Source organism: Caloenas nicobarica, chromosome 1 (genome assembly GCF_036013445.1).
Source record: "Caloenas nicobarica isolate bCalNic1 chromosome 1, bCalNic1.hap1, whole genome shotgun sequence".
Taxonomy (NCBI): domain Eukaryota; kingdom Metazoa; phylum Chordata; class Aves; order Columbiformes; family Columbidae; genus Caloenas; species Caloenas nicobarica.
Genome location: NC_088245.1, coordinates 40,336,721 through 40,358,627, shown reverse-complemented (window position 1 = coordinate 40,358,627; position 21,907 = coordinate 40,336,721). Strand labels below are relative to the sequence as shown.

At 53.6% G+C, this 21,907-nt stretch overlaps 1 protein-coding gene across 3 annotated transcripts; it reads right to left on the bottom strand.

The window, feature by feature from the left end:
* Window positions 1–336: 336 nt before the first annotated feature.
* SYNGR1 (synaptogyrin 1) lies at window positions 337–21,231 on the bottom strand. Of its 3 annotated transcripts, none has more exons than XM_065627062.1 (4): window positions 20,982–21,231; window positions 8,961–9,198; window positions 7,102–7,247; window positions 337–4,687 (listed from the first exon to the last, which is right to left on the bottom strand). In XM_065627062.1, the coding sequence occupies exons 1-4, from the start codon at window positions 21,078–21,080 to the stop codon at window positions 4,469–4,471; spliced, it is 702 nt and encodes a 233-aa protein (XP_065483134.1). In that variant the 5' UTR covers window positions 21,081–21,231; the 3' UTR covers window positions 337–4,468. The 3 variants fall into 3 exon arrangements, with proteins under 3 accessions (XP_065483134.1, XP_065483135.1, XP_065483136.1); XM_065627063.1 differs by having other exon boundaries at window positions 337–4,621; XM_065627064.1 differs by having other exon boundaries at window positions 4,595–5,920.
* Between the last annotated feature and the right edge of the window lie 676 nt (window positions 21,232–21,907).

The window sequence follows — 21,907 nt, the reverse complement described above, 5'->3', positions numbered from 1 at the left end:
GCCTATATTCCTCTGTGTCCCCCATCCATACCTCCTGTAGCCATATCCTTTTCACAATGGGAGTCCATTTTTAATGTGGCACGTCAAGCTCCTTCTCATGTTTTCCTGCTGATTAGGTAAGAGACACTTGATGGTGTATGTGATTTGAAACTTAGGCCAAGCAAAACAAGTAACCATTAGCTCCCCCTGAAATGTAAGGGCAGATCTTCAGGTCTCTTTCCACCGTTCAAGCCACCGATTGTCACTAAACTCACTGGCCGGCTATGCAGGAGCACAGGAGCTGTGCTCTCGTAGCAAACCCAGCTAAAAAAGACATCCCTCCCCAGAGAAGAACATCCAGACCACTTTTTTTTTTTTCCATATAGTTTGGTTATTTTGAACGTCATAACTTTATTGAGACACCAGTAGTTACCACCTTCACTTTGTTAACCACAAATATATAGGACATTGTAAACACAGGTGCCGAGGTGGCGGGGTTCGCTGTAATTGGATTTTGGAACAGACTGGGGTGAGGGGTGGAGGGGGAGGAGGGGTGAAGGGACACTCTGGCTTAGACAAGACCACTCAGGGGACCTGTACGCGGCACGCCATCCATGAGTCACCATATATACGTATATATGTATAGCTTTATATTATACATCTTTTTAAATATATATATATAATATATATACTATACACAGGCAGTAATGCGGCAAGGGAAGGGGCAGGGCAGCCCAGGTGGTGTGACAGATGCCACGCAGGCAGCAGGGAGTTGTCTGGGTGGATGGTTTGGACTTTGCTGCAGGAGGTGGCCTCGCTGGGCTCCTTGCCTTGTACCTGCTCTGGGGACTGGAGCTGAGGCTCCTGTGGGGACCACCCTGCAACGCCACCTTCCCAGGAACTCCCACGGGCTCCCCAGGGCGCAGGGGACAACGGAGGGACCTGTCAGGAATAATGCGGAGAGGAAGGGTGTGTGAGGAGGTGATGAACGGTGCGGCAGGAACGTGGGTGAGCTGGGAATGTGGACGTGTCAGGAGGCTGAAGCCACAGGTGGAATTCGGGCAAAGTTTCATCATCCCTTTGCCCTTTGCAGCCACTGTTGCCACAGAACAGCCCCATTCTTGGGGGCTTCGTAAGATAAGAAGACATCAAGGGGCTGTTGCTCCCATCGGGGGATGTGTAATCCTCTGTCATGTGGACAAATGGCAGAGGGAGAAGAAAGCCGCCTTATCATTTTCCTTATACAGCCTTCCCTCTGATCTCCTAATCCCCAGAGTGGGGCTGATCTCACCCGTGTTTAGGATCTAAAAGGGACGTTCCAGCCAGCTGCTTTAGGTCTCACCTATGATCACTAGAAAAAGGTAGCACCTTATCAGAAGCCCCTAAGATAAGATAACTGACCCTTTGGGTAGGTCCATATCTCTCATCAGCCGCAGAACCAGCCAAATGCCACTGGAAACGGCATTTTAAAGAGCGACTGCAAACAAGGAGAGTCCTGTCCCCAAGGTCTGTCACCACCAACCTCCACTGCAAAGGCTGAAAGCAAGTCAACACAAGGACAGCGTGTCCTCCTCCCATGAGCAAAAGCAAGAAGTTGCCCGAGCATCTACTGTTACAGTGTCCCCTGCCACGCCATTGCCTCTCCTATGACACAAAGCAAGGAGGAAAGGGACACAGAGATGGGCAGTAACCCAGGATGAAGCCACCTGGCTCATCTCTCACTGAAGTGCCAGCTCTGACAGGGAGGCCCATTCCTCCTTCAAGCCCACCGGAGCCCATCAGCTGGTTACATGAGGGAAACAAGCCAAAGAGGATAAAGGAAAACTTGCTCATTAGTCAGCCTCAAATGGTGTTTAGCCATCTACATAACTGATGGGAGAAGGGGCATGTAAGATGCTCCTGTGCTACATCCCAAAACAGAGCACCAGGTAGACTCCCCCACATATGGCCCATACCTCTCCTCACATGTCTGGTCCCTCACACCCTCACTGAGGGGAGGGGACAGGTGATGGGCAGTTCCTCCCAAAAAGTACAACACATTTTTGTACTGAGAGCTGGTTATTTATAGCCTCCTCCTCTCGGTTCCACCCAAAACGAAAGCCATAAGGATGACACAGATGAGGCTGGGTGAGTACAACTATTTTTTTCTCCTCCTTTGACTCATCATTTGTTCTTTCCCCCAGCAGGACAGATGGACTGGAGGGAGCTCCCCCCACAGCCACAGTCATAACGAACCTCTCCCAATAAACTAACCCCCTCCCAAGCCTAAATATTAGGCTGACCCCACAGAAAAAGAAGCCCGAGGGGCTTCTCTCCAAAAAATACCCCTCCTATTTACAGTATTGCTTTCACTCACAGCTACAGAGCAAGAGGTGTATGCCCAGTCCCTGCTGGTGCGACTACGGGGCTGGCTGGTCCCCCTCTCCCATCCTCACCAGCGGTTAACAACGGTGGGCAAGCCATGGGGACAAGCCATGAGGATGGCCACCAGCAGCACAAGTCTGCTGGTAGGAGCAGATAGAAATGGTGCCTATACACAGCAGAGAACAACTGCTCCTCCTTCCCTCTTGGGGCCTGCAGCTCTACATTTTTCTACCCCTTCCCTATGGTTGTGGGGCAGCTGGAGAGGAGTCGCGCTGGGAGGAGGGGAAGGACTGGTAACCTCGGTGTCCTCCAGATGAGACGTTCACACAACCACAGGCCAGACCTGCGTCCCGTCCTCCCGACTCCTAAGGGTGCTACAGGGAAGAGGCTGGACGCTCAGGGGATGCACCTGTGGATTTTGGATCTGCTCCTGATCTCTGCTACTTGTGGCCAGCGTTGTGTGGAGCAGGGTGGCTGCCTGGGGGATGGAGCTCCTCACTGCTGCAAGGCTACCCTGCTTCTTGTGCTCTGAGAGACGTCTGTGCTGGGGAGAACTGCCCAGGTGACTATTGCTGAATTATTTCCCCTTAGGGATCGTCTTCACACATAGACCTTACTTCTAGCCTGGGACAGAGAGTGTGCTTCCACAGCTGTGTCTTTACTTGAAGCAAAATCATGAAGAGTGTGGAATGATGTCCATACAAGCTCTATTTGAAAGTCACTGCTGCCACCTAGGTGAGGCTTTAAAGACAGACAGGATTTCAGATGCTGCAGAAGATGCACTAAGGTATTGTCTATGTAATTTACAGTAAACCCAGTTTTCAGAGAGCTCAGTCTGGCCCCAGCCAATTCTCTGCACACCAGGACCTCCTCCCCATCTGAGTGGGAGGCAAAGGCGCGGGACCCTTCCCCGCTTGGTTGCACCCCTGTGCAAGAGCCAGATGCACGCTGGCCATCACAGCAGTGGTTATTTCCAAGGGGAGTACTGCTCCATTCCTATGCTACAAAAATGGTGTCAGCGAGAGGCTTTGCTCTCTGGTAGCAGAGGAATGCAGGAGGGGTTCAGCAGGACCTGAGGAGCAAAACTGGCCTTCTTCTCCTCCTCCTGCCCAGGGTGAAATGGCAAAGCTCTTCTCTCCCCCTCGAACCAGCCCAGCTGGGGATGGGGGCTCTCAGAACCACCTAGAAGCCCACCTTCATCATCCTTCCTCACACAGGCCCTGCGCCTGGGGGCCAGGGACTGGGCATGGCTCCTGTCCTGCCTCACCAAACACAGGTCTGAGTGGTGAGCAGGACGTCCAGGTGAGGGGAACCACCTTCACCTCAATCCAAGGGGGCTGGGGAAGAAGTGACCCTCATGGCACTGTCCCTCTGCTCTGCTCTGCTCTGCTCAGTCTCTTGCTGTAACCTACAGACATGCCTGTGGTTTTTGATTGTACTTGCAATTCTTCCCCACCCCCGATACCACTTCTCCCTAAACCCTCTAAAAATAAAGCACCCCTTTCTCACTAGTGGGTGGGACAGAAAAGCCCCCCCATCTTTGCATGGAGGACACCGTCCCCACTCCCTTCCAGCCCGCCCCACGCCCCCCGCACGCCTGCATGCTGACCCCAACACCGTCCCCCTCCCTGAGCCACCAGGCCCTCCGGCCCGATTCGGATGCTCCCATGTCTACTCCAGCCTTTCACAACACCGTCTCTTCTAGGAAGGGCCTCGGTCCCTCTCACCCTTTCCCTTCTGCCTCCAGCACCCTCTCCCCTTCCCTGCTGGTGCCATCCCCCCTCTCCTGCCCACCAGCCACTCTGCCCTCCGCAGCGAGGCAGGAGGGACAGGAGGGAAGGGAGGACCTTCCTGTCACAAGGCGGTGACAGATTTTGGAAGAAATTTGGTTCTGGCGGGTAGTTCTGAGGGGAGGAGACAGAACAGGTGATTGGAAAAATTTTTTTCTTTTTTTCCTTTCCTTTTTTAAAAACAATAAATAAAAATGGATGACCCAGAAGGCTGGAGCGTAGCTGAGAGCCACCTCTTGTGCCACTACGCACGCGTCTGGTTTGTGCCTCGGCTTTCTGCCGGCAGTGGGAAAGGGGGCAGAAGGGAAAGGGGGAAGGAAAGGGGCATCGGTGGCTCAGTAGTTCTGCGTTTGGTACCCCTGTGTCTCAGTGTCGAAAGCATCCGCCGGAGGGGGCTGCTGGTACGTCCCCACCGCATCTGTAGCATCCTCCTCGTTCGTGTAGGGAGCATAAGGCATGCCGGAGTCCTGGCTTGGGTCCATGTAGTCCTGGGAGAAGAGGGCCGAATCGGCACCCAGACGGAATCGCTGATACGCCAGGAACGCCTGGCCCACCTTTATGGGAGGAGGTGGGGGGAAGAGACAGGAAGCAGAGAGGGGAGGAGAGAAAAAGAGGGGGAACGTACCCAAAGAGAGAAACAAACAAAAGCGGGGTTAGTAGTGGTTACGGATTAGTGTGCAAAGCCCGCCTGGCAGACCGCCGATGAAACACCCTCGAGAGCGTGGAGGTCCAGGCTGCCCCACAGAAAGCACGAGGGCTGGGGAGGGATGGCTGCGAGCCCAGCCAGGGCTCCCCGCTGCCCCCGGGGTGTGCTGGGCACCTCCTGCCCGGCTGTGGGCTTCCACCAACACGGTGCAGGTCGCAGAGGCTCAAGCAGCCCATGGTTATCCTGTTCAGAACCTCCTGTCCCTGGGAAAGGCAGCCTGTCTCAGTTCCAGTGCAGGAGGTTCATCCGCTGGACTAGACGTACACAGACATCTCGTCTGCAGAGGCCAGGAAGGAGACCAGGATTTGACCTGGAGTAGCGAGGTAGTGGTTGCCCCCCATAATCCCTTCACAGCATCTGCACGGTGCAGCACAGATCCGGGGAAGGAGCAGCAGGAGGCAAGGTGGCTGCTGCCCAGACCAGGGGACGGCTGGCAAGTGCCCCGCTGCCTCCTGCCCCAGGCACTGCAGGCAGGTCACCCTTTGGTGGCCTGAGGGAGCCTGGGCACAGGAGTCAGCATCACGGACCCCAGCAGGCATGGCTCATCACCCCAGAGCATCCCTGATAGAGGTAAGTGGTGTAGTAGGTGATGGGTTAGAGGTTTTTGGGGAATGAGGGCTGGGCGAAATGGAGGAGATACAGAGGTGGCGGAAGAGGGCATCTCCTGGCTGAAGTATTAGGTCTGAGCAGTCACCAAAAGAAAGGCACAGCAGTGTTACACGTATTAGTTAGGGTACGGGTGAAGGAGAGAAGGGGGCAGAGGAGGAGGAGGAGAAATTGGCAGTTCCAGCTCCCCAGAGGGAGATTCCTTGTTCAGTGGACAACCCACTTCAATTGAATGGTCCATCTCTTCCCACCTCATGCCCTGCTGTGATCATACATGGACACCTGTGGTCGGGGCATTGGAACCGTCTCTGCTCAGTAACCTCCTCCAGCTGCATCCCTCTACCCTTCCCCTGAATTCCCCCATCACCAAGGGGCACTAAGGCAGCAAGGACGGGGAGTTAGGGAACAGGGTGTTGTATTCTTCCTGAAAAGTAATCTCTCTCAGTCTCCGGAAAGCCAGAAACGTGAGGAAGCCCTGTGAGGAGAGAGAGGGGTGTGGGGAGGAGAATCAGTAAGGAAGAGCAAGCCAGAGCATGTGACTGAAATAAAAACCCCAAGGAACTGGAGGAGGAGGATGCCTATTTAGCCACTTGCAGGCCTGTGCATTGAGGATGACCACTGCAGCTGGTGGCACCTCAAAAAGGGTCCTGGGGGACCCCTTGCAAAAGCCTTGCTCCTTGTCCCACTTTCTGCTGGAGCTTGCAAGGGGCTTTTGGTAGCACTCAAGTGCAGGACACAGCTTGTTGGGGGACACAACACACATGCTGCTGTCTCTTTGCCTCTCCTTGGTGTCATCTTGGTGAGGATGCTGACCACACAACCCTTTGCAGCCCCCCCTCCTCTCTGACAGCTCTGTGGTCTTGCAGCACCCTTCCTACCTCGTCCCCACCCAATGTTAAGGTCTGTAGGGAGAGGAGAAGATAAAGCCACAAGGACTTAGGTATGGAGACTGGCCTAAAATGCTTTCCTGCTTGGCACTAACCTTGTCACTTCAGACTCAAATCACTTGGGCTTGGTGCTTTCAGAGATGGGAGGGAATTGTGGAGGATATTTATATTGCACACCACAAGTTTTTCCAGGAAACCAGGCATAAGGAACTGCTGGGGAAAGGGTAGAGACTGCACCATCACCCTCCTAAGAGGCGATGCAGTGAGATGGAGCTGCAGTCATGGGTGCACAAGGAGAGAGCCCAGAGAGATACTGATCACAGCCTCTTGTGGCCACTGATGATATTTCATGTGATGAAGGCAAAGCAGGGAGGGAGACAGGTGCAATCCCCAGCATGGAGCTCCATTCTCTGCTCAGCATCTGTGGGCTGAAAATGCTGTTCAACTCTTCTGATGCACAATGAAAAGGATGCTTGGGGTGCTGGCTTGCTCAAGGTCATATCAGAGGTTTGTCAAGGACATTCCTGACTGGGATACAAGACCCTCTTTCCTATCAGGGTTATTAATGCTCTAGCACTTTCTGCCACAATAGTTTGGAGTCCTTGTTTCCCAAGATTACCTCCTAACCACCTCCCCTCCTGCTTTTCCTTCTCAGAAACCATGGGAAATGGTGTCTCAGAGGGAATGACTCTTAGGCAGTGACCTTCCCTTCCCCACAAGCTAATACACCACAGAGGACACAATACAACAACATGGCTGCTTTACTCACCCAGGTAAAGATGGAGAAGAACGAGAACGTGATGGCTGCTCGGGCTGCATCTGCTCCCTCATTCAGTGGGTTGTCCTCTTCTTTTGAAGCTTGCCACTGGTTGGTCAGAAAACAGAAGCCAACGAACCAGAGGAACGCCCAAAAGGCTGGGATGGACCACCACCAGCATGCCACAGGAGGAGAGAGATCAAGAAGGTATGTGTGAACAGAACATAAACATAAACACATCACGTTTCTCTGGAAACTTCTGTGTTGCAGACTGGGCCAAACTCTGACTGTGCAGCCTGGCTTAGCCCAAGCGAGCTGGCAGGCTCGCTGATGGCTGAGTTCTCAAGGTGACTGTAGGTGTCTGCAGAAAGTACCTCAGGAGACTTCATTTGCTTGCGTTTGGATTGATCACAGGACTTGCATTTGGCCTTGGGAAAGAGCCTGAAGGGCTTCCAGTACAAGAGCGATCACCTGGGCTTTCCGAAGCAGCCACCGCTTCGCAGCCCTGCCTGCAAGGTCAAGCAAAGAGCAATTCCTTCCATGGAAGCTGCAGGAGAGTGGGAGCAGCCAGCCTGCAGCTGCACAGGGACCGGCCTTCGCTCAGGACAGTGCAGGTGAAGGGACTCACACCAAGGAAAGGTACTGGAGGATCATTAACATGCTGCACCCCCAGGAAAGGGTGAAGGTAACGGGGAGCCCCGAGTCCAGACTGGCAGCTGGTGGGGAGGAGTGGGACTGTGGGACTCACCCCCTTTGCCAGGCGCAGCCTGATAGCCAGCAGCGAGGGAAATGGGAATTCCTGCGACAGCAGAACAGGGCTCAGTCATAGAATCATAGAGTGTCCTGAGCTGGAAGGGACCCACAAGGATCATCGAGTCCAGCTCCTGTCCCTGCATATGACAACCCCACAGTTCACACCATGTCTGAGGGCGTTGTCCAGTGTCTTCTTGAACACTGTTAGGCTTGGGGCTGTGACACCTCCCTGGGGAGCCTGTTGCAGTGTTCCAGCACCCTCTGGGGGAAGAACCTTTTCCTAATGTCCCAATGTCCTAAACCTCCCTTGGCACATCTTCCTGCCATTCCCTCGGGAATCTTCCCCTTCTCTTGTCAGCTGTATGCAGGACTGCTGGGCAAGGGGCTAACCGTGAACAAACTTGCAAGCCAGAAGTCCTAAACAAGCTCAGATGTTGCACCTGATCCTGCCCTTTGACAAACTGGGGCGGGGGGGGACCCTGACATGCAGAAGTTTGCCTGCATGGCTGGAATAAGCCAGGAGAGGGACTTGGGATCACAGCAGGACAGCAAAGTGCTTCCTCCTGATGCTGCTGACTGGCATGACACATGCATGTACACACGCACCATCACTCTGTCACTTCCACACGCTACTGGGGATGGAGAGATCTGACTGTGAGTCAGAATAAGCCTCAAGGCTGGATGAGGTCCTGCACAGCTATTCCCACGGGGAATGCTAGGTAACCTAGGAGGACTGGTTTAGTCAGCCTGCATGAAATCCTCTACGTTTTTGAATGTTAAAATATATAGGGCTCAATCGCCTGGAGCTGGAAAAGAAGGAAGTACCATCTCCAGAGGCATCAACACTTGGCCATAGCAAGCACAAGCATGCAGGGAGGCAACACCTGCTGATCCTAAAGGGCTCCCTGAGCTACGCCTACGGAGAAGAGCAGGAAGGCATCAGCCAGACTGGCTGAGAAGAAAATGGGTAAGAAAAGGAGAGAGAGAGAAGGCCTGAGAGAGTAAGGAATCCAAAGACCTCCCTGCTAGCAGGGACCTGCACTGTGAGGCAGCAGAAGCTCCCTCCCTCTCGCTTGCTGGTGGAGAAGCCACGATGGCCAAGCGGCTGGGAAGCTCACCTGAGACTCCGATGTCTGAGAGCACTGCCTTCTTGCGGTCCTTGACGCTGCTGATCTGCGGGAAGTAGGCATCCAGAGCCAGGTAGAGAAGGCAGCTGAGGAAGGCGAGGACACCCACGGTAATGCCATAGTTGCAGGCATTGCGATTGCGGTTGAAAATGCAGTGCTCTTGTGTCTCGTCTGGGCGGTTCACGTACCCTTCATTGACAATGGAGCCGAAAACCACGATGGAGAACAGCTGGTGGGGAGGAAGGCAGGAGACACATCAGGGCAAGCCCCATCTCTGTGGACCAGCACAAAGGAACAGAGCTCTGCAGGGGACAGACACCTTTTGCAGGCATCTCTCTGCTCTGCTGAGCTCCCGTCCTGCTGCCTTGCCTGGGCTGTAGCCGCAGGGAATTTACTGGGGAGATGGTCTCGTTTTATTTCTGAGGATTAACTTAAAATAGGACACTTTTAGGTTGAGCCTTTTTATCCATCTGATCTAAAGCGATGTAAAGCAGTCGCAGTCTGGAGTAAGGGTGGCTTCCTGCAGACACACAGGGAGGCAACGTGGAGTGTAATTTGCGAAATAGTTTTGCTGCGGGTGCCTGCGTACAAGGGCTCCAAGCAGCAGAAATTGTCTTAGTCTGCACTTATTCTCCCACCCACTCCTTTCCCTTCCAGGAATTCATTGTTTCTACCACGCATTTGTTGACTAATTTTATCTATCCAGCTACTACGCTCTTTTCCCCACCCACCCTCCCACAACTCACAGCTCTGCCGGGCTCCCGTGCTCCCCATCTCCCTGCACATCACACACCTCTCTCCACCAGTTTTGCACCAGCCCAGACCATGCCACAACCTATCCTTCTGCACACTCACCCACACACCAACACTCTCCAACCTTCCCCACGGGATTTAAGGGCCAGACATCCCCCTGCCAGGTCTCCCTGGCAGGGCCACCATGAGTCTTCCATACCCGTCCCAGCCACTGATACTGCATGTTATTTTAAGTCAGGTAGAATTAAGGATGAGTCCAGGTAGAAATGCCATAATCCTCAGTTGCTGGTCTAATCTTTGCTCACGAGCTTAGTCTTCATCGCCTGCCACAAGGCCATCACTCTTTGACACAGCAGGTTCACCAAAGCAGAGAGCTATTTACAGCAGCCCCAGTCCTGCATCTCAAATAAACAGCTTCCCTTGCAGATGCAGGAGAAAGAGGGGAATTCTGCTGCCTGCAATGGCCCCAGGCAAATGGGAAATGGGACCTCAAGCATGGTGTGAACACACATATCACAGAATCACAGAATGGTTGGGGTCGGAAGGGACCTCTGGAGATCATGTAGTCCAACCCACCTGCCAAAGCAGGTTCACCTAGAGTAGATTGCACAGGCATGTGTCCAGGTGGGTCTTGAATGTCTCCAGAGAAGGAGACTCCACAACCTCTCTGGGCAGCCTGTTCCAGTGCTCTGGCACCCTCAAAGTAAAGAAGTTGCTCCTCATATTCAGATGGAACCTCCCACGTTTCTGTGCCCATTGCTTCTCATCCTATTGTTGTGCACCACTGAAAAGAGTCTGGTCCCATCCTCTTGACACCCACCCTGGAGATATTTATAAGCATTAATGAGATCCCCTCTCAGCCTTCTCTTCTCCAGGCTCAACAGACCCAGCTCTCTCAGCCTCTTCTCATAAGAAAGATGATCCAGACCCCTCATCATCTTCATAGCCCTCCGCTGGATTTCCTCCAGTAATTCCTCATGCTTCTTAAACTGGAGAGCCCAGAACTGGACACAGTACTCCAGATGCAGCCTCACCAGGGCAGAGTAGAGTGGAAGATAGCCTCCCTCGACCCACTGGCCACATTCCTCCTAATGCACATATGATGTGCACTAGGATACCAACGGGGCACTCTGCTAGCCTGGGAGTTATCCATGAAACAGGAGCCCGGCATCCCTTAAAGCACCCCTTGGAACCACCACCCAGTCCCCAAGGAGAAGTAGCACACAAGAAAACAAGGTGGCCAAGTCTCCTGCAGGGAGGGGAAGTAGGTCTGAGAGTTTGCTAGGTAAGAAGGACCCCAGTACCACTTAATCCAACCAAGCACCAGAAGACAGCATGGCAGACAACCCAGAAAGCAGAGAAGCAGCTTTGTGAGTGCAGGGGAAATTAACTGTTGATTAATGCCAACCCAATATGCCATCTGTCCTTGGTGGGGTTGGATGACTGAGATCCACAGCACAGACCTCCACTGTTTGACCTGTGGCATCTAGAACCAGAGGAAAACCTTACTTATGGTCCCCAACAGCCCGTGGGCAGATAACGCTGCCAAACTCTAATAAGTATCTGCTGTCACAGACATTATTTTTTTCACCCCAAGGCTCATAATTAGGCCGCACTTGGGTTGCTGAGATTGGGTGTACTTTCAATACACTAGAGCAATCTAAAAAAAGCTGGAAGCTGGTGCTCCTAAGCATGGGGGCTGTATGGGTTCTCTGAAAGCTCATAAGAGCTTCTTAAGCTTGCAAGTAAAACAACTGATTTGTCCTCCTCATCCTTCTTCTTGAAAATAGAGATTGATCATACTTTGCAGAAATGGCCCATGAAAATTAAATAAAAATCTCTTCTGCCTGAAGCAAAGGTCTGGTCTTCAAAATTTCAGCCTGGATGGTTTGGAAAGCAGCAAAATTGCACACAAATACAGCCAGGCTCTTTCAGTGGGAACTCACACATACCTTCCCAAGAGGCTGGGCTGACAGGCCTGCCTAGGACCACTGACAGTAACACCATGCTCCTCTAGCCTGAGGGACACCCAACAGACTCCTTGAAGTGACATCTGGGTCACTGGCTTGACCAGTGCTGATGCTGCCATCCCCAACCTCCTTGCACTATGATTACAAAGTGGATTCTTGGTTTTCCACAGCATGAGACAAAAAGCATATCTTCTCTTTGGAAGATGAGAAGAGGTATTATCTGGTGTTCAGTTTTGGTTTAGGCCTCAAAACTGGTAAAGGGTTGATACTCTGGGTCAGGTCAGCCCTTGTTGTACTGTGAGTCTCTGCTTACTCATTCGGGATGAATGAACTTCTGCAACGGCCTCTCCCCGGAGACACCTCTGTTTACCCTGCTCATATCCTGATATACATCTTCCTTCTGCTCTTATCTTTGGGTTTGCTGCTGGCCTGGAAGGGCTCTCATCTGCAAGTGAAGAAGCAGAATAACTCCTTTTTGCATTTGCCCCTTTATACCTATCTGTGTTGGCCCTTTGTGAAGATAGCGCTCAGAGTCATGAGACCAGAGGGACATACCCCTCTCCCTAAATTTTCAAGCTGAGGTGGCATTGCTAACTTCCTTTCTCCATCTTCAGTCAGCCAAGATGCCACAACTTCTCTCCTATGAAGAGAAACCTATTTTGCAGCCTGAGGTGCCCAAGGTATGATTTACTGGCAAGCATCTGATTTAAGATGATCTTAAGTGTTTTCTGGGGAGGTTCCACTCAGGGAAAATACGGGATGGTGAAACACTGGCCCAGGTTGCCCAGAGAGGTGGTAGATGCCCCATCCCTGGAGACATTCCAGGCCAGGCTGGACGGGGCTCTGAGCAACCTGATCTAGTTGAAGATGTCCCTGCTCATTGCAGGGGGTTGGACTAGATGACCTTTGAAGGTCCCTTCCAACCCAAACTATTCTATGATTCTAGGGTATTCTCACTCATGAGCAGAACAAGTCACTGCAGATGCTTATCTTCTGTGTCCTGAAACAGCCACCCCACAGTACTCTTTGTCCTTAGGAAAGCTTTCTACAGACCCAAGCACAGTAGCTGAAGGGCTGTCTCCTCCTCTCCATGTTTTCATCACTACTGGTATCAGCGCTGGTCCAAGGGCAAGGTCAGTGGCAGCAAACAGGACCTGCTGCCTTTGCCAGCCCACCACCGCCCTCACAGCACAGCAAAACGCCGTGAGGATCCGCTGTGCACAGACGCCTTGAGCTGGACTGAAAAACACCGGCTGAGCAAGAACAGGCAGGCTCAAACCAGAGGTTTCACACTGACAGGCAGAGCTGGACGGCAGGAGAAGAGGCAACTGCTGCTGCTGCCGCCAGGCAGCGTCACCCGCTTTATCCCCGTGATCTCTGTGCCCAGAAGCTGTTGCAACGGGTGCACAGACAAATAATTTTATAGAAAAAAAAGGATAACTATGAGAGCCCTGATCTCGCAGCCCTCGGGAGAAACTGCTGTACGCTCAATCCATGGCAGCTACTTCTTGTCGGTAAGGGGGTGGGTGGGTGGAAGCTCACTGACATAGCAAGTCATCTTAGAAAAAGCAAGTATTTTTTATTTCCTTGATTTCACAATCCATGCTTGTGCAAAGATGATCCGGGTAGCAGGTGCAGTATGAATGTCTGTCTGCATTATAAAAAAATCCACAAAGTCTGCAAGGATGAAGCATCTACGTTCCTGTTCCCATCACGTCTGCAGCACTTCTGAGGAAATGCTGGCTACCAGCAGTGCTGGCACAAGCCTCTCATCCTTCTGTGTCCCCGCTGCTTATTCCTTCTACCCACTCTGGGCACAGCAAATCCCCGCTGCACAAGGCCTCACCTATAGCCACTAATAAAATGGTCCAAAATATAAATCCAGCTACAAAGAGGAGGCGAGGAGAAGATGGCATGAGTCTTCTGACTGAGCACCAAGATGCAGGGCAGGCACTGCATCCTGACGCTCCCAAACGCAGCCCATCCTTCTGCTCCGCAGGGGAGGATCATTCATCAGCTGCTTTCCTGCACTCGGTGATGAAACCCAGCCAGCCATTCCCAGCTCTGTGCACCTGAGCGGCCTCATTTCTTCAGCAAGCCTGCTTAAGTCGGTTAACAGGACTTGAAGTACTTAGATTTTTAGGTTGAAAGGGTTTCCTTAAGCCTCCAAGAGCAACATTAATTGGGCTGGCGTGCAGCCTGTCTGGAGGTGCGCGTTTAGCAAGCAGCAATATATTTAGCTACGCTGTGAACTAGAAAAAAGGACAGAAAACAGCACTTGGAGAAGATCTGGCCAACTTAGCATTGCTGTTGGGACGCAGCTTTTCTCGACTTCATCACTCCTTAAACATCACATCAACACGGGTTGTTGCGATGATTTTCCGAGACTTGTGTTTTCATCAAAGAGCTCCAAGACACCAAGCGAAGCCCAGGGCCAGGCAGTTTGCAAAGGTGACAAAGACAGCAATTTGCCAAAAGACACAGCAAAATGAACTTAATACTGAATACTGAGGAGAGGAGACAGGGAGGGGCTGAGAGTTTTCCTTTCCCGGTTTTCTCAAGGAGCTCATGCTGGCCATTACAGGTGTGTAAGGGCTCATTACAGTGAGAAAAGCACAGAATAGGCAAAAGGCTACATCCCACCATAGAAGGCCTTTTTTTTCCTCTTGCTGAACCGGGGGAGCTGATTTTGCGAAGGCAAGAGATAAGCCCTCAGACGAGAGGCTTTCCAGTCCCTCCTCACCTCCCCGCTGCAGGCTTGGCCCCGCAGAAACCAGCCAAAACCTCCTGAGCATCATGTGAGGTTTTCCACCTCACTGCCCATCCCCAGCCGAGCATCAGCGCTCCCAAGCATCATGTGATGGACACACAGCAACGCCAGCCCAGCCGCGCACTAGGATTTTCCTGCACCTCATCCCAGGAGCTGGTCACGCTGCCTCCTGACTTCATCCTCGAGATCCCCGCGATGGTCATGGCGGGGATGAGGTTGAAGAAGAGGGTTTCTGTCGAGCCACCTGCTTGGGCTCGCTGTGAGGCCCTCCGGTCACGGGGTCTGCTGCACTGCGTGTTGCCTCTCCCTCTCCCAAACCCCCTTTTTATTCTATTATAGAGAGGAAATAGCTTGGTGACATAATATTCCTCGTGGGACTTCAAATCAAATCCACCTCAGGCAGAATGAAGCAATGACCTCTTCTGTGTCTGATCTGGTAATGACCAGGAATAAATCTGTTTAAAAAGAAAGCAAGAGCAGAGGAGAATGCAAACGATAAACGGGCAGAGATGATCTGACTTTCATTTTCAGCCACTCGCAAATGGAGTCTCTGGAAAGCTTTGGAGAGCCCTGCACAGACATGGATTATTACTATTATTATCATCATCATTGAATCTACTTGTAATCAGTCCGTTTTGAAGAAAACATATGCAGCTTTTGATATGCATGGGACTGGCAGCTTGGAAACAGGCGGCCTCTATTTACTCCCTCCAACCGGCATCACGCAGGCAGCGAACGACTCCTGCCCACGGTCTGGATGGCGTGTCTGGGCCCTGTGCAGGTGCGGGAGAGGACCAGCCTCCCCGCACCCATTTGTACCCGGTTCCCCTGAGCACGGGACAGGGGAAGAGCAGACGGGTATGCCAGCACCCCGCTCCCACCTCACCCTCTCCAGCCGGGGCTGAGCTGGAGCACGTGATGGAGGGGAGAAAAGCTCCACATCCCTAATTCCTGCCACGGGATCTGGGACAGGCTTTCCTGGCCAGCCAGCCTTTTTTTTTTTCACACATGGCTTGGCAGCTGACAGGCTGGCCATTAACCCTTCCACCTCCCTCCAGACCTGTGCTTGGGAGCCTGGGTCGATCTTCCCCTCTGCAGCGGCCCAAGCCCTGGGCGATGCTGGGGCACCCACGGGGAGAAAGAAAGAGTTTTCCCATGGGAACGTGCCCACTGGTCAAAGAGGGGGTTGTGTCCCAGGGAGCATCTTCAGGAAACTCCATCCAGTCCTGCAGGTCTCATGCTCTTCCTGTGGTCAAACTGCATCTGCTGTCCCAGCGCTCCTAGTGATGATTCCCCATGGCCAAAACTCCAATGGTGCCATCCAAGTCCTTCGGTGCTTTCCAGATGGTCCCTATATCACCTACATTCACTGCTTAGTGAAGCAACTCCCCCAAAGTTGCATCTTTTTCCAAGGAGAAGTGTTCCGCTTTTGTTCTACTAACACATCTCTCCCTCCTTTGCTTGGCTGTGCCAACCTGGGTGGAGGATCACATCTACTGCCACTTGCACCTGCTCCTCTCACCACCACACTAGTCCACTCTGCTGTCCTGTCTTGCTGCAAATGTTTGCCTTAGCTATGTCTCATCTCCCTGCAGTTCCTCCGTTTATCACCTGTGTGCCTCTCACATTTTCAAACAGCAGATAACATATGTTTATCTTATTTTTTTGCTCATTATTTCTGACTGCCTTTGGCTCCTATGTGCTATTTCTCAGATTTTTATCTGCAAATGCCATTAATGAGAGGCTTATTCCTCCTCCAAGATCTTTCTTGGAAATGCTATGCTGGAAACAATGCGACCTGCTGTATCCAACCCCAAATCACCCTCTGGCTCTGCATATCTATTGCTCCTCTGATGTGGCCTCTCACCCAATCCCAGCGACAGCAATCCCCAAAAATCTCTTTTGAAGCCAACCCAAGGAAGGGGAAGCCATGAAGAACCGTAGCTAAGGCTTGCCCCAAAGCACATGCTTTGAACCGCTGTGTTTCTTTCATTCTGCGCCAATGTATCTCACAAGCACGCAGCCAGCGAGCATGGGGGCTGGGGCAAAAATCACGTGGAGGAGCAGAAGCAGAGAGCATGAGCTATGGTCCATGAAAACAGGGAACATCTCAGCTAAATTCAGCTGGAACACAAAGAAGGCGGAAGGTGCAGCTGGTTTCAGACCAGTGTGGCCTCCAGTCCCTAAGGCTCAGTTTAACTGTCACCACAAGGCCATGCTGGGTGTCATTCCCGTACAGCAAAGGGTGGTGTGGGGGGAAGAGGCAAGAGACATCGTAATCCAAGCATCAGCATGGTGAGCCAGGAACCTGCTGGCCAGGCAGGAGATGGAGCTCCCTGCTGCGCCAGGGTTTGTCCCTTGTCCCTGTCATAGCCAGGCCAGGGACATGGTTCCCATCCTTCACCTGCCTTGTCTGCTCAGCCAGAGCTGCCTGGGACATGCCGTGCCTGCAGCGACAGGGGACAGAGCTTATCGTCCCAGCTCAAAACATCTGTGTGCTCCAACCAGCCTGTGGATGTGGTGATAATGGCAGCAGGTGATGGAGGAGGAGATGGAGGGCAGGCAGTGCCTCTCTTCACCAAACCTCCCTCTGGAGGGGCAGTGCCCTTGTCACTGGAGTGGGACTCAGGATCTCTGTCTGTGTAGCAACTTTTAATGAGCTGCTTTGCCTGGATGGCTGTCGTTGGAAATACTCTCACTTGAGCCACCTAGCCGGGCCTGCTTCCAAAAAGCAAGTTACTTTTGCCTTGTTAGGCTTTCACGTCAAGTAGCGCTTCAGCTTCTCCACCAAGCAGGTTTCCAAGCAGTCAGGAGCACCTGGAACAACCTGTTTAATTAGCATTTTACTTATTTATGGAGCCAGTGCTACATCCAACGCCTGCAGGTTGCAAAGGAGCCTCCCGGCTCCCCCGTGCTGGCTGCAGAGAGCACTGCGGGTCAGGGCACAACGGGATTACGCAGGGATGTGCCCACACTCGCCTGCTTTATTTGAAGAACGATCCTGGAGCCACACACTGTAGCACAGCTCTAGCTCGATGTGGGTCACTCAGCTCCAATGGCTCCAGCTGTTGGGTCACCTAAGAAGGCTGAAGACAGGTCTATATGTCAAGGTTGCCACAGAGAGGTGGGGAAGCCTCCGGGATCTTTCAGCAGCACATTGCTTTTGTCAGCAAGCCTCAATCCAGCTGGAGTGGACAAGTCCTCTGACTGCAAGATCCAGATGCCCTCAGAGGCATCCTCAGCAGAGATGCCCAGGAGGGACTGCTCCACAGGGCTGCCTCCCTGCGCCACCAGGTGCTGCTTCATCCAGGTGAGCGCATCTGGGGCTGGCAGCAACAGAGAAAGGCCTTGTGCTGAGGCTGAACATCCACACCTGACACGGGTGCCCTGCAGGACCACCACCGCTTGCCAGCACCCATGTCAGACAACCTTTCTGTAGGAAGATGCATCCTTACTCCGCTGTGCCTGACCTCCGAAGCACCCGAGAAACCTTAGCTGCCTCACAACACTGTCGCGGTGGACAGATGCTCCAGAATTGCTGACCTCTTTCCACAGTTTAGCAACCTCCTTGTCAAACATATCCCCATCTACTCCTCAACATAAATAACCTTCAGTCACCCCATCTGCTCCTGATCCTGCAGTTCTCCCTGCAGAATTGCTGCCATCTCGATTGGGCTGCAAACTCCATGGGCAGGAGCCTGTTTGCTGCCAACAACCTCTGTGCCATCATACAATCTTCTAAAAGGCAGGACGAACCGAGCACAAGGTCACTGCCTGGGGAAACGATCACGAGAATTTCTGCTCTCAGTGAAAGCTCATCATGTGAAATGGGCCGAAAGGAGTCCCAGGCTTGCTCTGGGGAGATGATGGATCACCCAGACCACAAATAGGATAAAGGCAAATGAGATCTCAGGCAAGGTGCTTCCAGCACATGCCAGAGTGGGTGGAAGGAAGGACTCTCACAAAGACCACAGGGAGGGAGAGCCCTTCGCCACCAGAACTGTTTGGCTCCTAGAGCCTGGCGATGGAACGGCTAAGTGCGGATGTGATTGCAGTCTAGAAACATACCCAGGGGAAAACACTGGGGAGGGGAAAGCACCATTTAAACTGAAAGGCACAAGAGCACAAAAGCAAATGGATACAAACCCAGCCACAAATAGATTTTATGGTGGAAGGCCCTGACCGTTGGAACTGCTAAACATCCTCCCAGAGGGAGTGAGAAGGGCAAAAAAACCCACATACTAGTCTTTTCTCAGCAAAGTTCAACCAATTTATGGAAGGGGTCATAAAGGGTCTGATGCTTGTGACAGCCTGAGATAGGACGTCGGTGCACATGACGACCCCTCTTGGTCCTCCCCAGTTAAAAAAAAAGACCCAAAACCACAACTAAATATCTGAGGTGAGCTTGTGACTTCCTGGCTTTGTGGAGGGAGAGATGCTCGAGACGACAGACAAGACCAAGCTGGTGGAAAATCTGGAGAAGGAACTCGTATTTTGGCAGAGAAGAGATGCATGTGTAGCCTTGCACCATGACGGCCTGGCCAGCCTCCCTTGCTGGACTGTTGACCTGAAGCACCTCCAGCTCCTGCAAAAGGACTTTAATTTCCACGGTCAAGTGAAGTGCTCTGGGTAAATCCAGTCCTGTCCTCTGTCAAGGTCAGACAGGCGGGGGGAAACAACACGGGGTCCCAAGGAGATGCTGGGCCTCAGGAAGCGCTCCTTGCCTGGGGAGACTTGGCAGGGTGCAGAGCTGAGCTCGGAGAGCGAGCTGACAGCATCTGAGATACTCTGAAGCAGAGTAGGTGACTAATTAAAAAATAAATGTATTTCCTGTTCTCTCTCCTTCACCTGGTGCCTCTAGGAAGCCAAAATCCCGCAGTGCTTGGATGAAGGGGAAATAAAAAAAACCACCAGACTGAGAGGGAGAAAGAAGAAATTCTGCCATGGAGATCAGCAGCGGGAGAGCCTTTGTAGGTCACATCACGTCCATCATCCTCAGGGACGCAGGCTGGCTCCGTTCCACCTGCCCGGGAGTGGGGGCCACATGTACCCCCTCATCCAGCGCCCAGTGGCAGCCCCAGCACAGCCAGCCCACTCCCAGTGTGATGTGCTGTACCGTAAACAAGCCCAGGCAGATGGACACACCATCTGCATTAATCACATCCTCAGCTGTCTTGGGGCTCTCCAGCCACCCTCCAAGTCACGACACCCAGCGGGGACATCACCCACCCGGCCGGGAGCACAAGGATTGCCTCCCCACCACCGGCAGCAAGCCGAGCCACCTTCCCTTTGCCTCCTCATTTTCCCTGCCTGGCACTGCTTTTATTTTATTTTCCCAAAGCCAGCCTGACGCCTCTCCTCCTTGCTCCGGTGCGCATGTGTCTCCTCCGCTCCCTCTCCCTGCCCTCCCCTTCTCCGCTCCCGGCTGAGACCTCAATCTCTCCACCGCCGGCTCGGTTCTGCGGCTCTCGCTCCCTTAATCCCAATGACCTTCTTGCACATACGCGTCGGCCCCACGGGCAGCCATGGGATCATCAGCGCCACGGGAAGAGGGAGAGACCTTCCCCCCGGCACCCCATGGCCACCCCACCACCCACCTTAGACCCCCTTTCCCCCTACCCCCTTCCCCGCAAATTACAGAGGGGAAAGCATTATGGGGAGAGAAGGCTGGGGGGTGAGAGGATGAGGATAAAATGCAGAGCCCCCCCCAGCTCACCCTGGCACAGCCAGAGTCCAGCACCCCCCAAGCCCCGACCCGCTGGGGAGCCGCACCAGGGCTGCGGCATCACCCCCAGCTCCCCCCGTCACCCCACATCCTGCTGCCTCCCCATACCCGCCATACACCCACCAGCGGGGGTATAGAGTGGGGACAAGACCCCACCACCATCCCCAAAACAGCAGAGATGGAGCTGGGGTCACCCAGCTTACCCATTCCCTCCCCAGGGAAGAAACCCCAAAGCACAGTGCTCTCACCCCATATGGCCCTATGCCTATGTGGCCCTATATCCATACACACAGATATATATGTACATACAGCTGTACATCTGTGTGCACACACATACGTGGATATATACATGGAGATATATACATACAGAGATACACGAACCCAGATATAGATCCATATATCCAAACATACATGCATACACAGAGATAATATCCATACATGCACATACAGAGATAAATACTTATGGAGGCGTATACAATAGATATATATATATCTGCGTGTATGGATCTAGATGAGTGGAAACATATCAACAGACACATGCATATATATATATCTGTGGATACATATGCATACACAAGCATACATAAAATAAATCTAGAATAATAAATATGTAACAGTATATAATCGTAATAATATATAATCGTATATAACACAACGATTTTAGGTATGTAGAGAGGTGGGGGTTGGGGCCGGCCGCGGCCGCCCGCCCGGAGGGAGCCCCGCGCCCCCCGCAGCCCGGCGGGACGCCCCCCGCCCCGCTCCGGCGGCAGCCCCCGGTGCCGGTGCGGCCTTACCGAGGAGACGAGCCGCAGGAGGGTGTGCGGCTGCCGGATGAAGGCGTGCGGGTCGAAGGCGCCGCCGGCTTTCCCCGCTCCGAAGGCGCCCCCGTCCATGGCGGCGCAGGGGTGGGCGGGAGGCGGGCGGGGGGCTCGGCGGGCGGTGCCGGGCTGCGCCGAGCCGTGCCGAGCCGAGCCGCGCCGCGCCGAGCGGAGCCGAGCGGAGCCGCGCCGTGCCTGGCAGCCCGGCGGCGACCAGCCGCGCGCTCCCGCCCACGGGGACGCGCCGCGCCGCGAGCGCGCACCACCCCCCTTTCTGCGCGCCGCCGCTGCGCGCGTCACATGGCGGGGGGGGCGGGGAAAGGGGGGACACGTCTCGGGGGGAAGGCGGGAGGCGTCCGTGGGGCAGCAGTGTGAGGAGGGGGCGCTTGGGGGGCGTGTGTGGGGTTCGGGAGGGTGAGGGCACGGCAGGTGCAGCATGGCGGGGGGTGTGCTGGGAGTGGGGGTGTGAGCACTTTCCCGGTACTAAAGCAGCCCACTCCTCCACCACAGGGGAAGAGAGGCGGGGGTGGTGCCCCGGGTTGTTTTGGTAGGGCCTAACAGAAGTGCGGGGCCAGCCTCCCACCTGCTCACACCTTCGACCCCCATCACCCCTCTGCCACACAGCCCAGCACCAGTATTTCGCAGCCCCCATAGAGGGGTAGGGCTGGTCCCCTTGGGAGAGACCCGGGTGTCCAAGAGGAGCAGCTGGTGGTGCTCCCTGCGTGCAGGCAGCTGCCCGCACCCCTGCCAGGTGCCTGCTCCGAGACAGAGGTGCTTGGTGAGCCCCGAAATCACACTGCAGCAAAACCTCCAGCTCTCATCCCTCACCCTACAGACACCACATCCCTGGGAGGGGGCAGCAGGAAAAAGGTCCTTTTCGAACATGGAGAGTCCAGATTTTG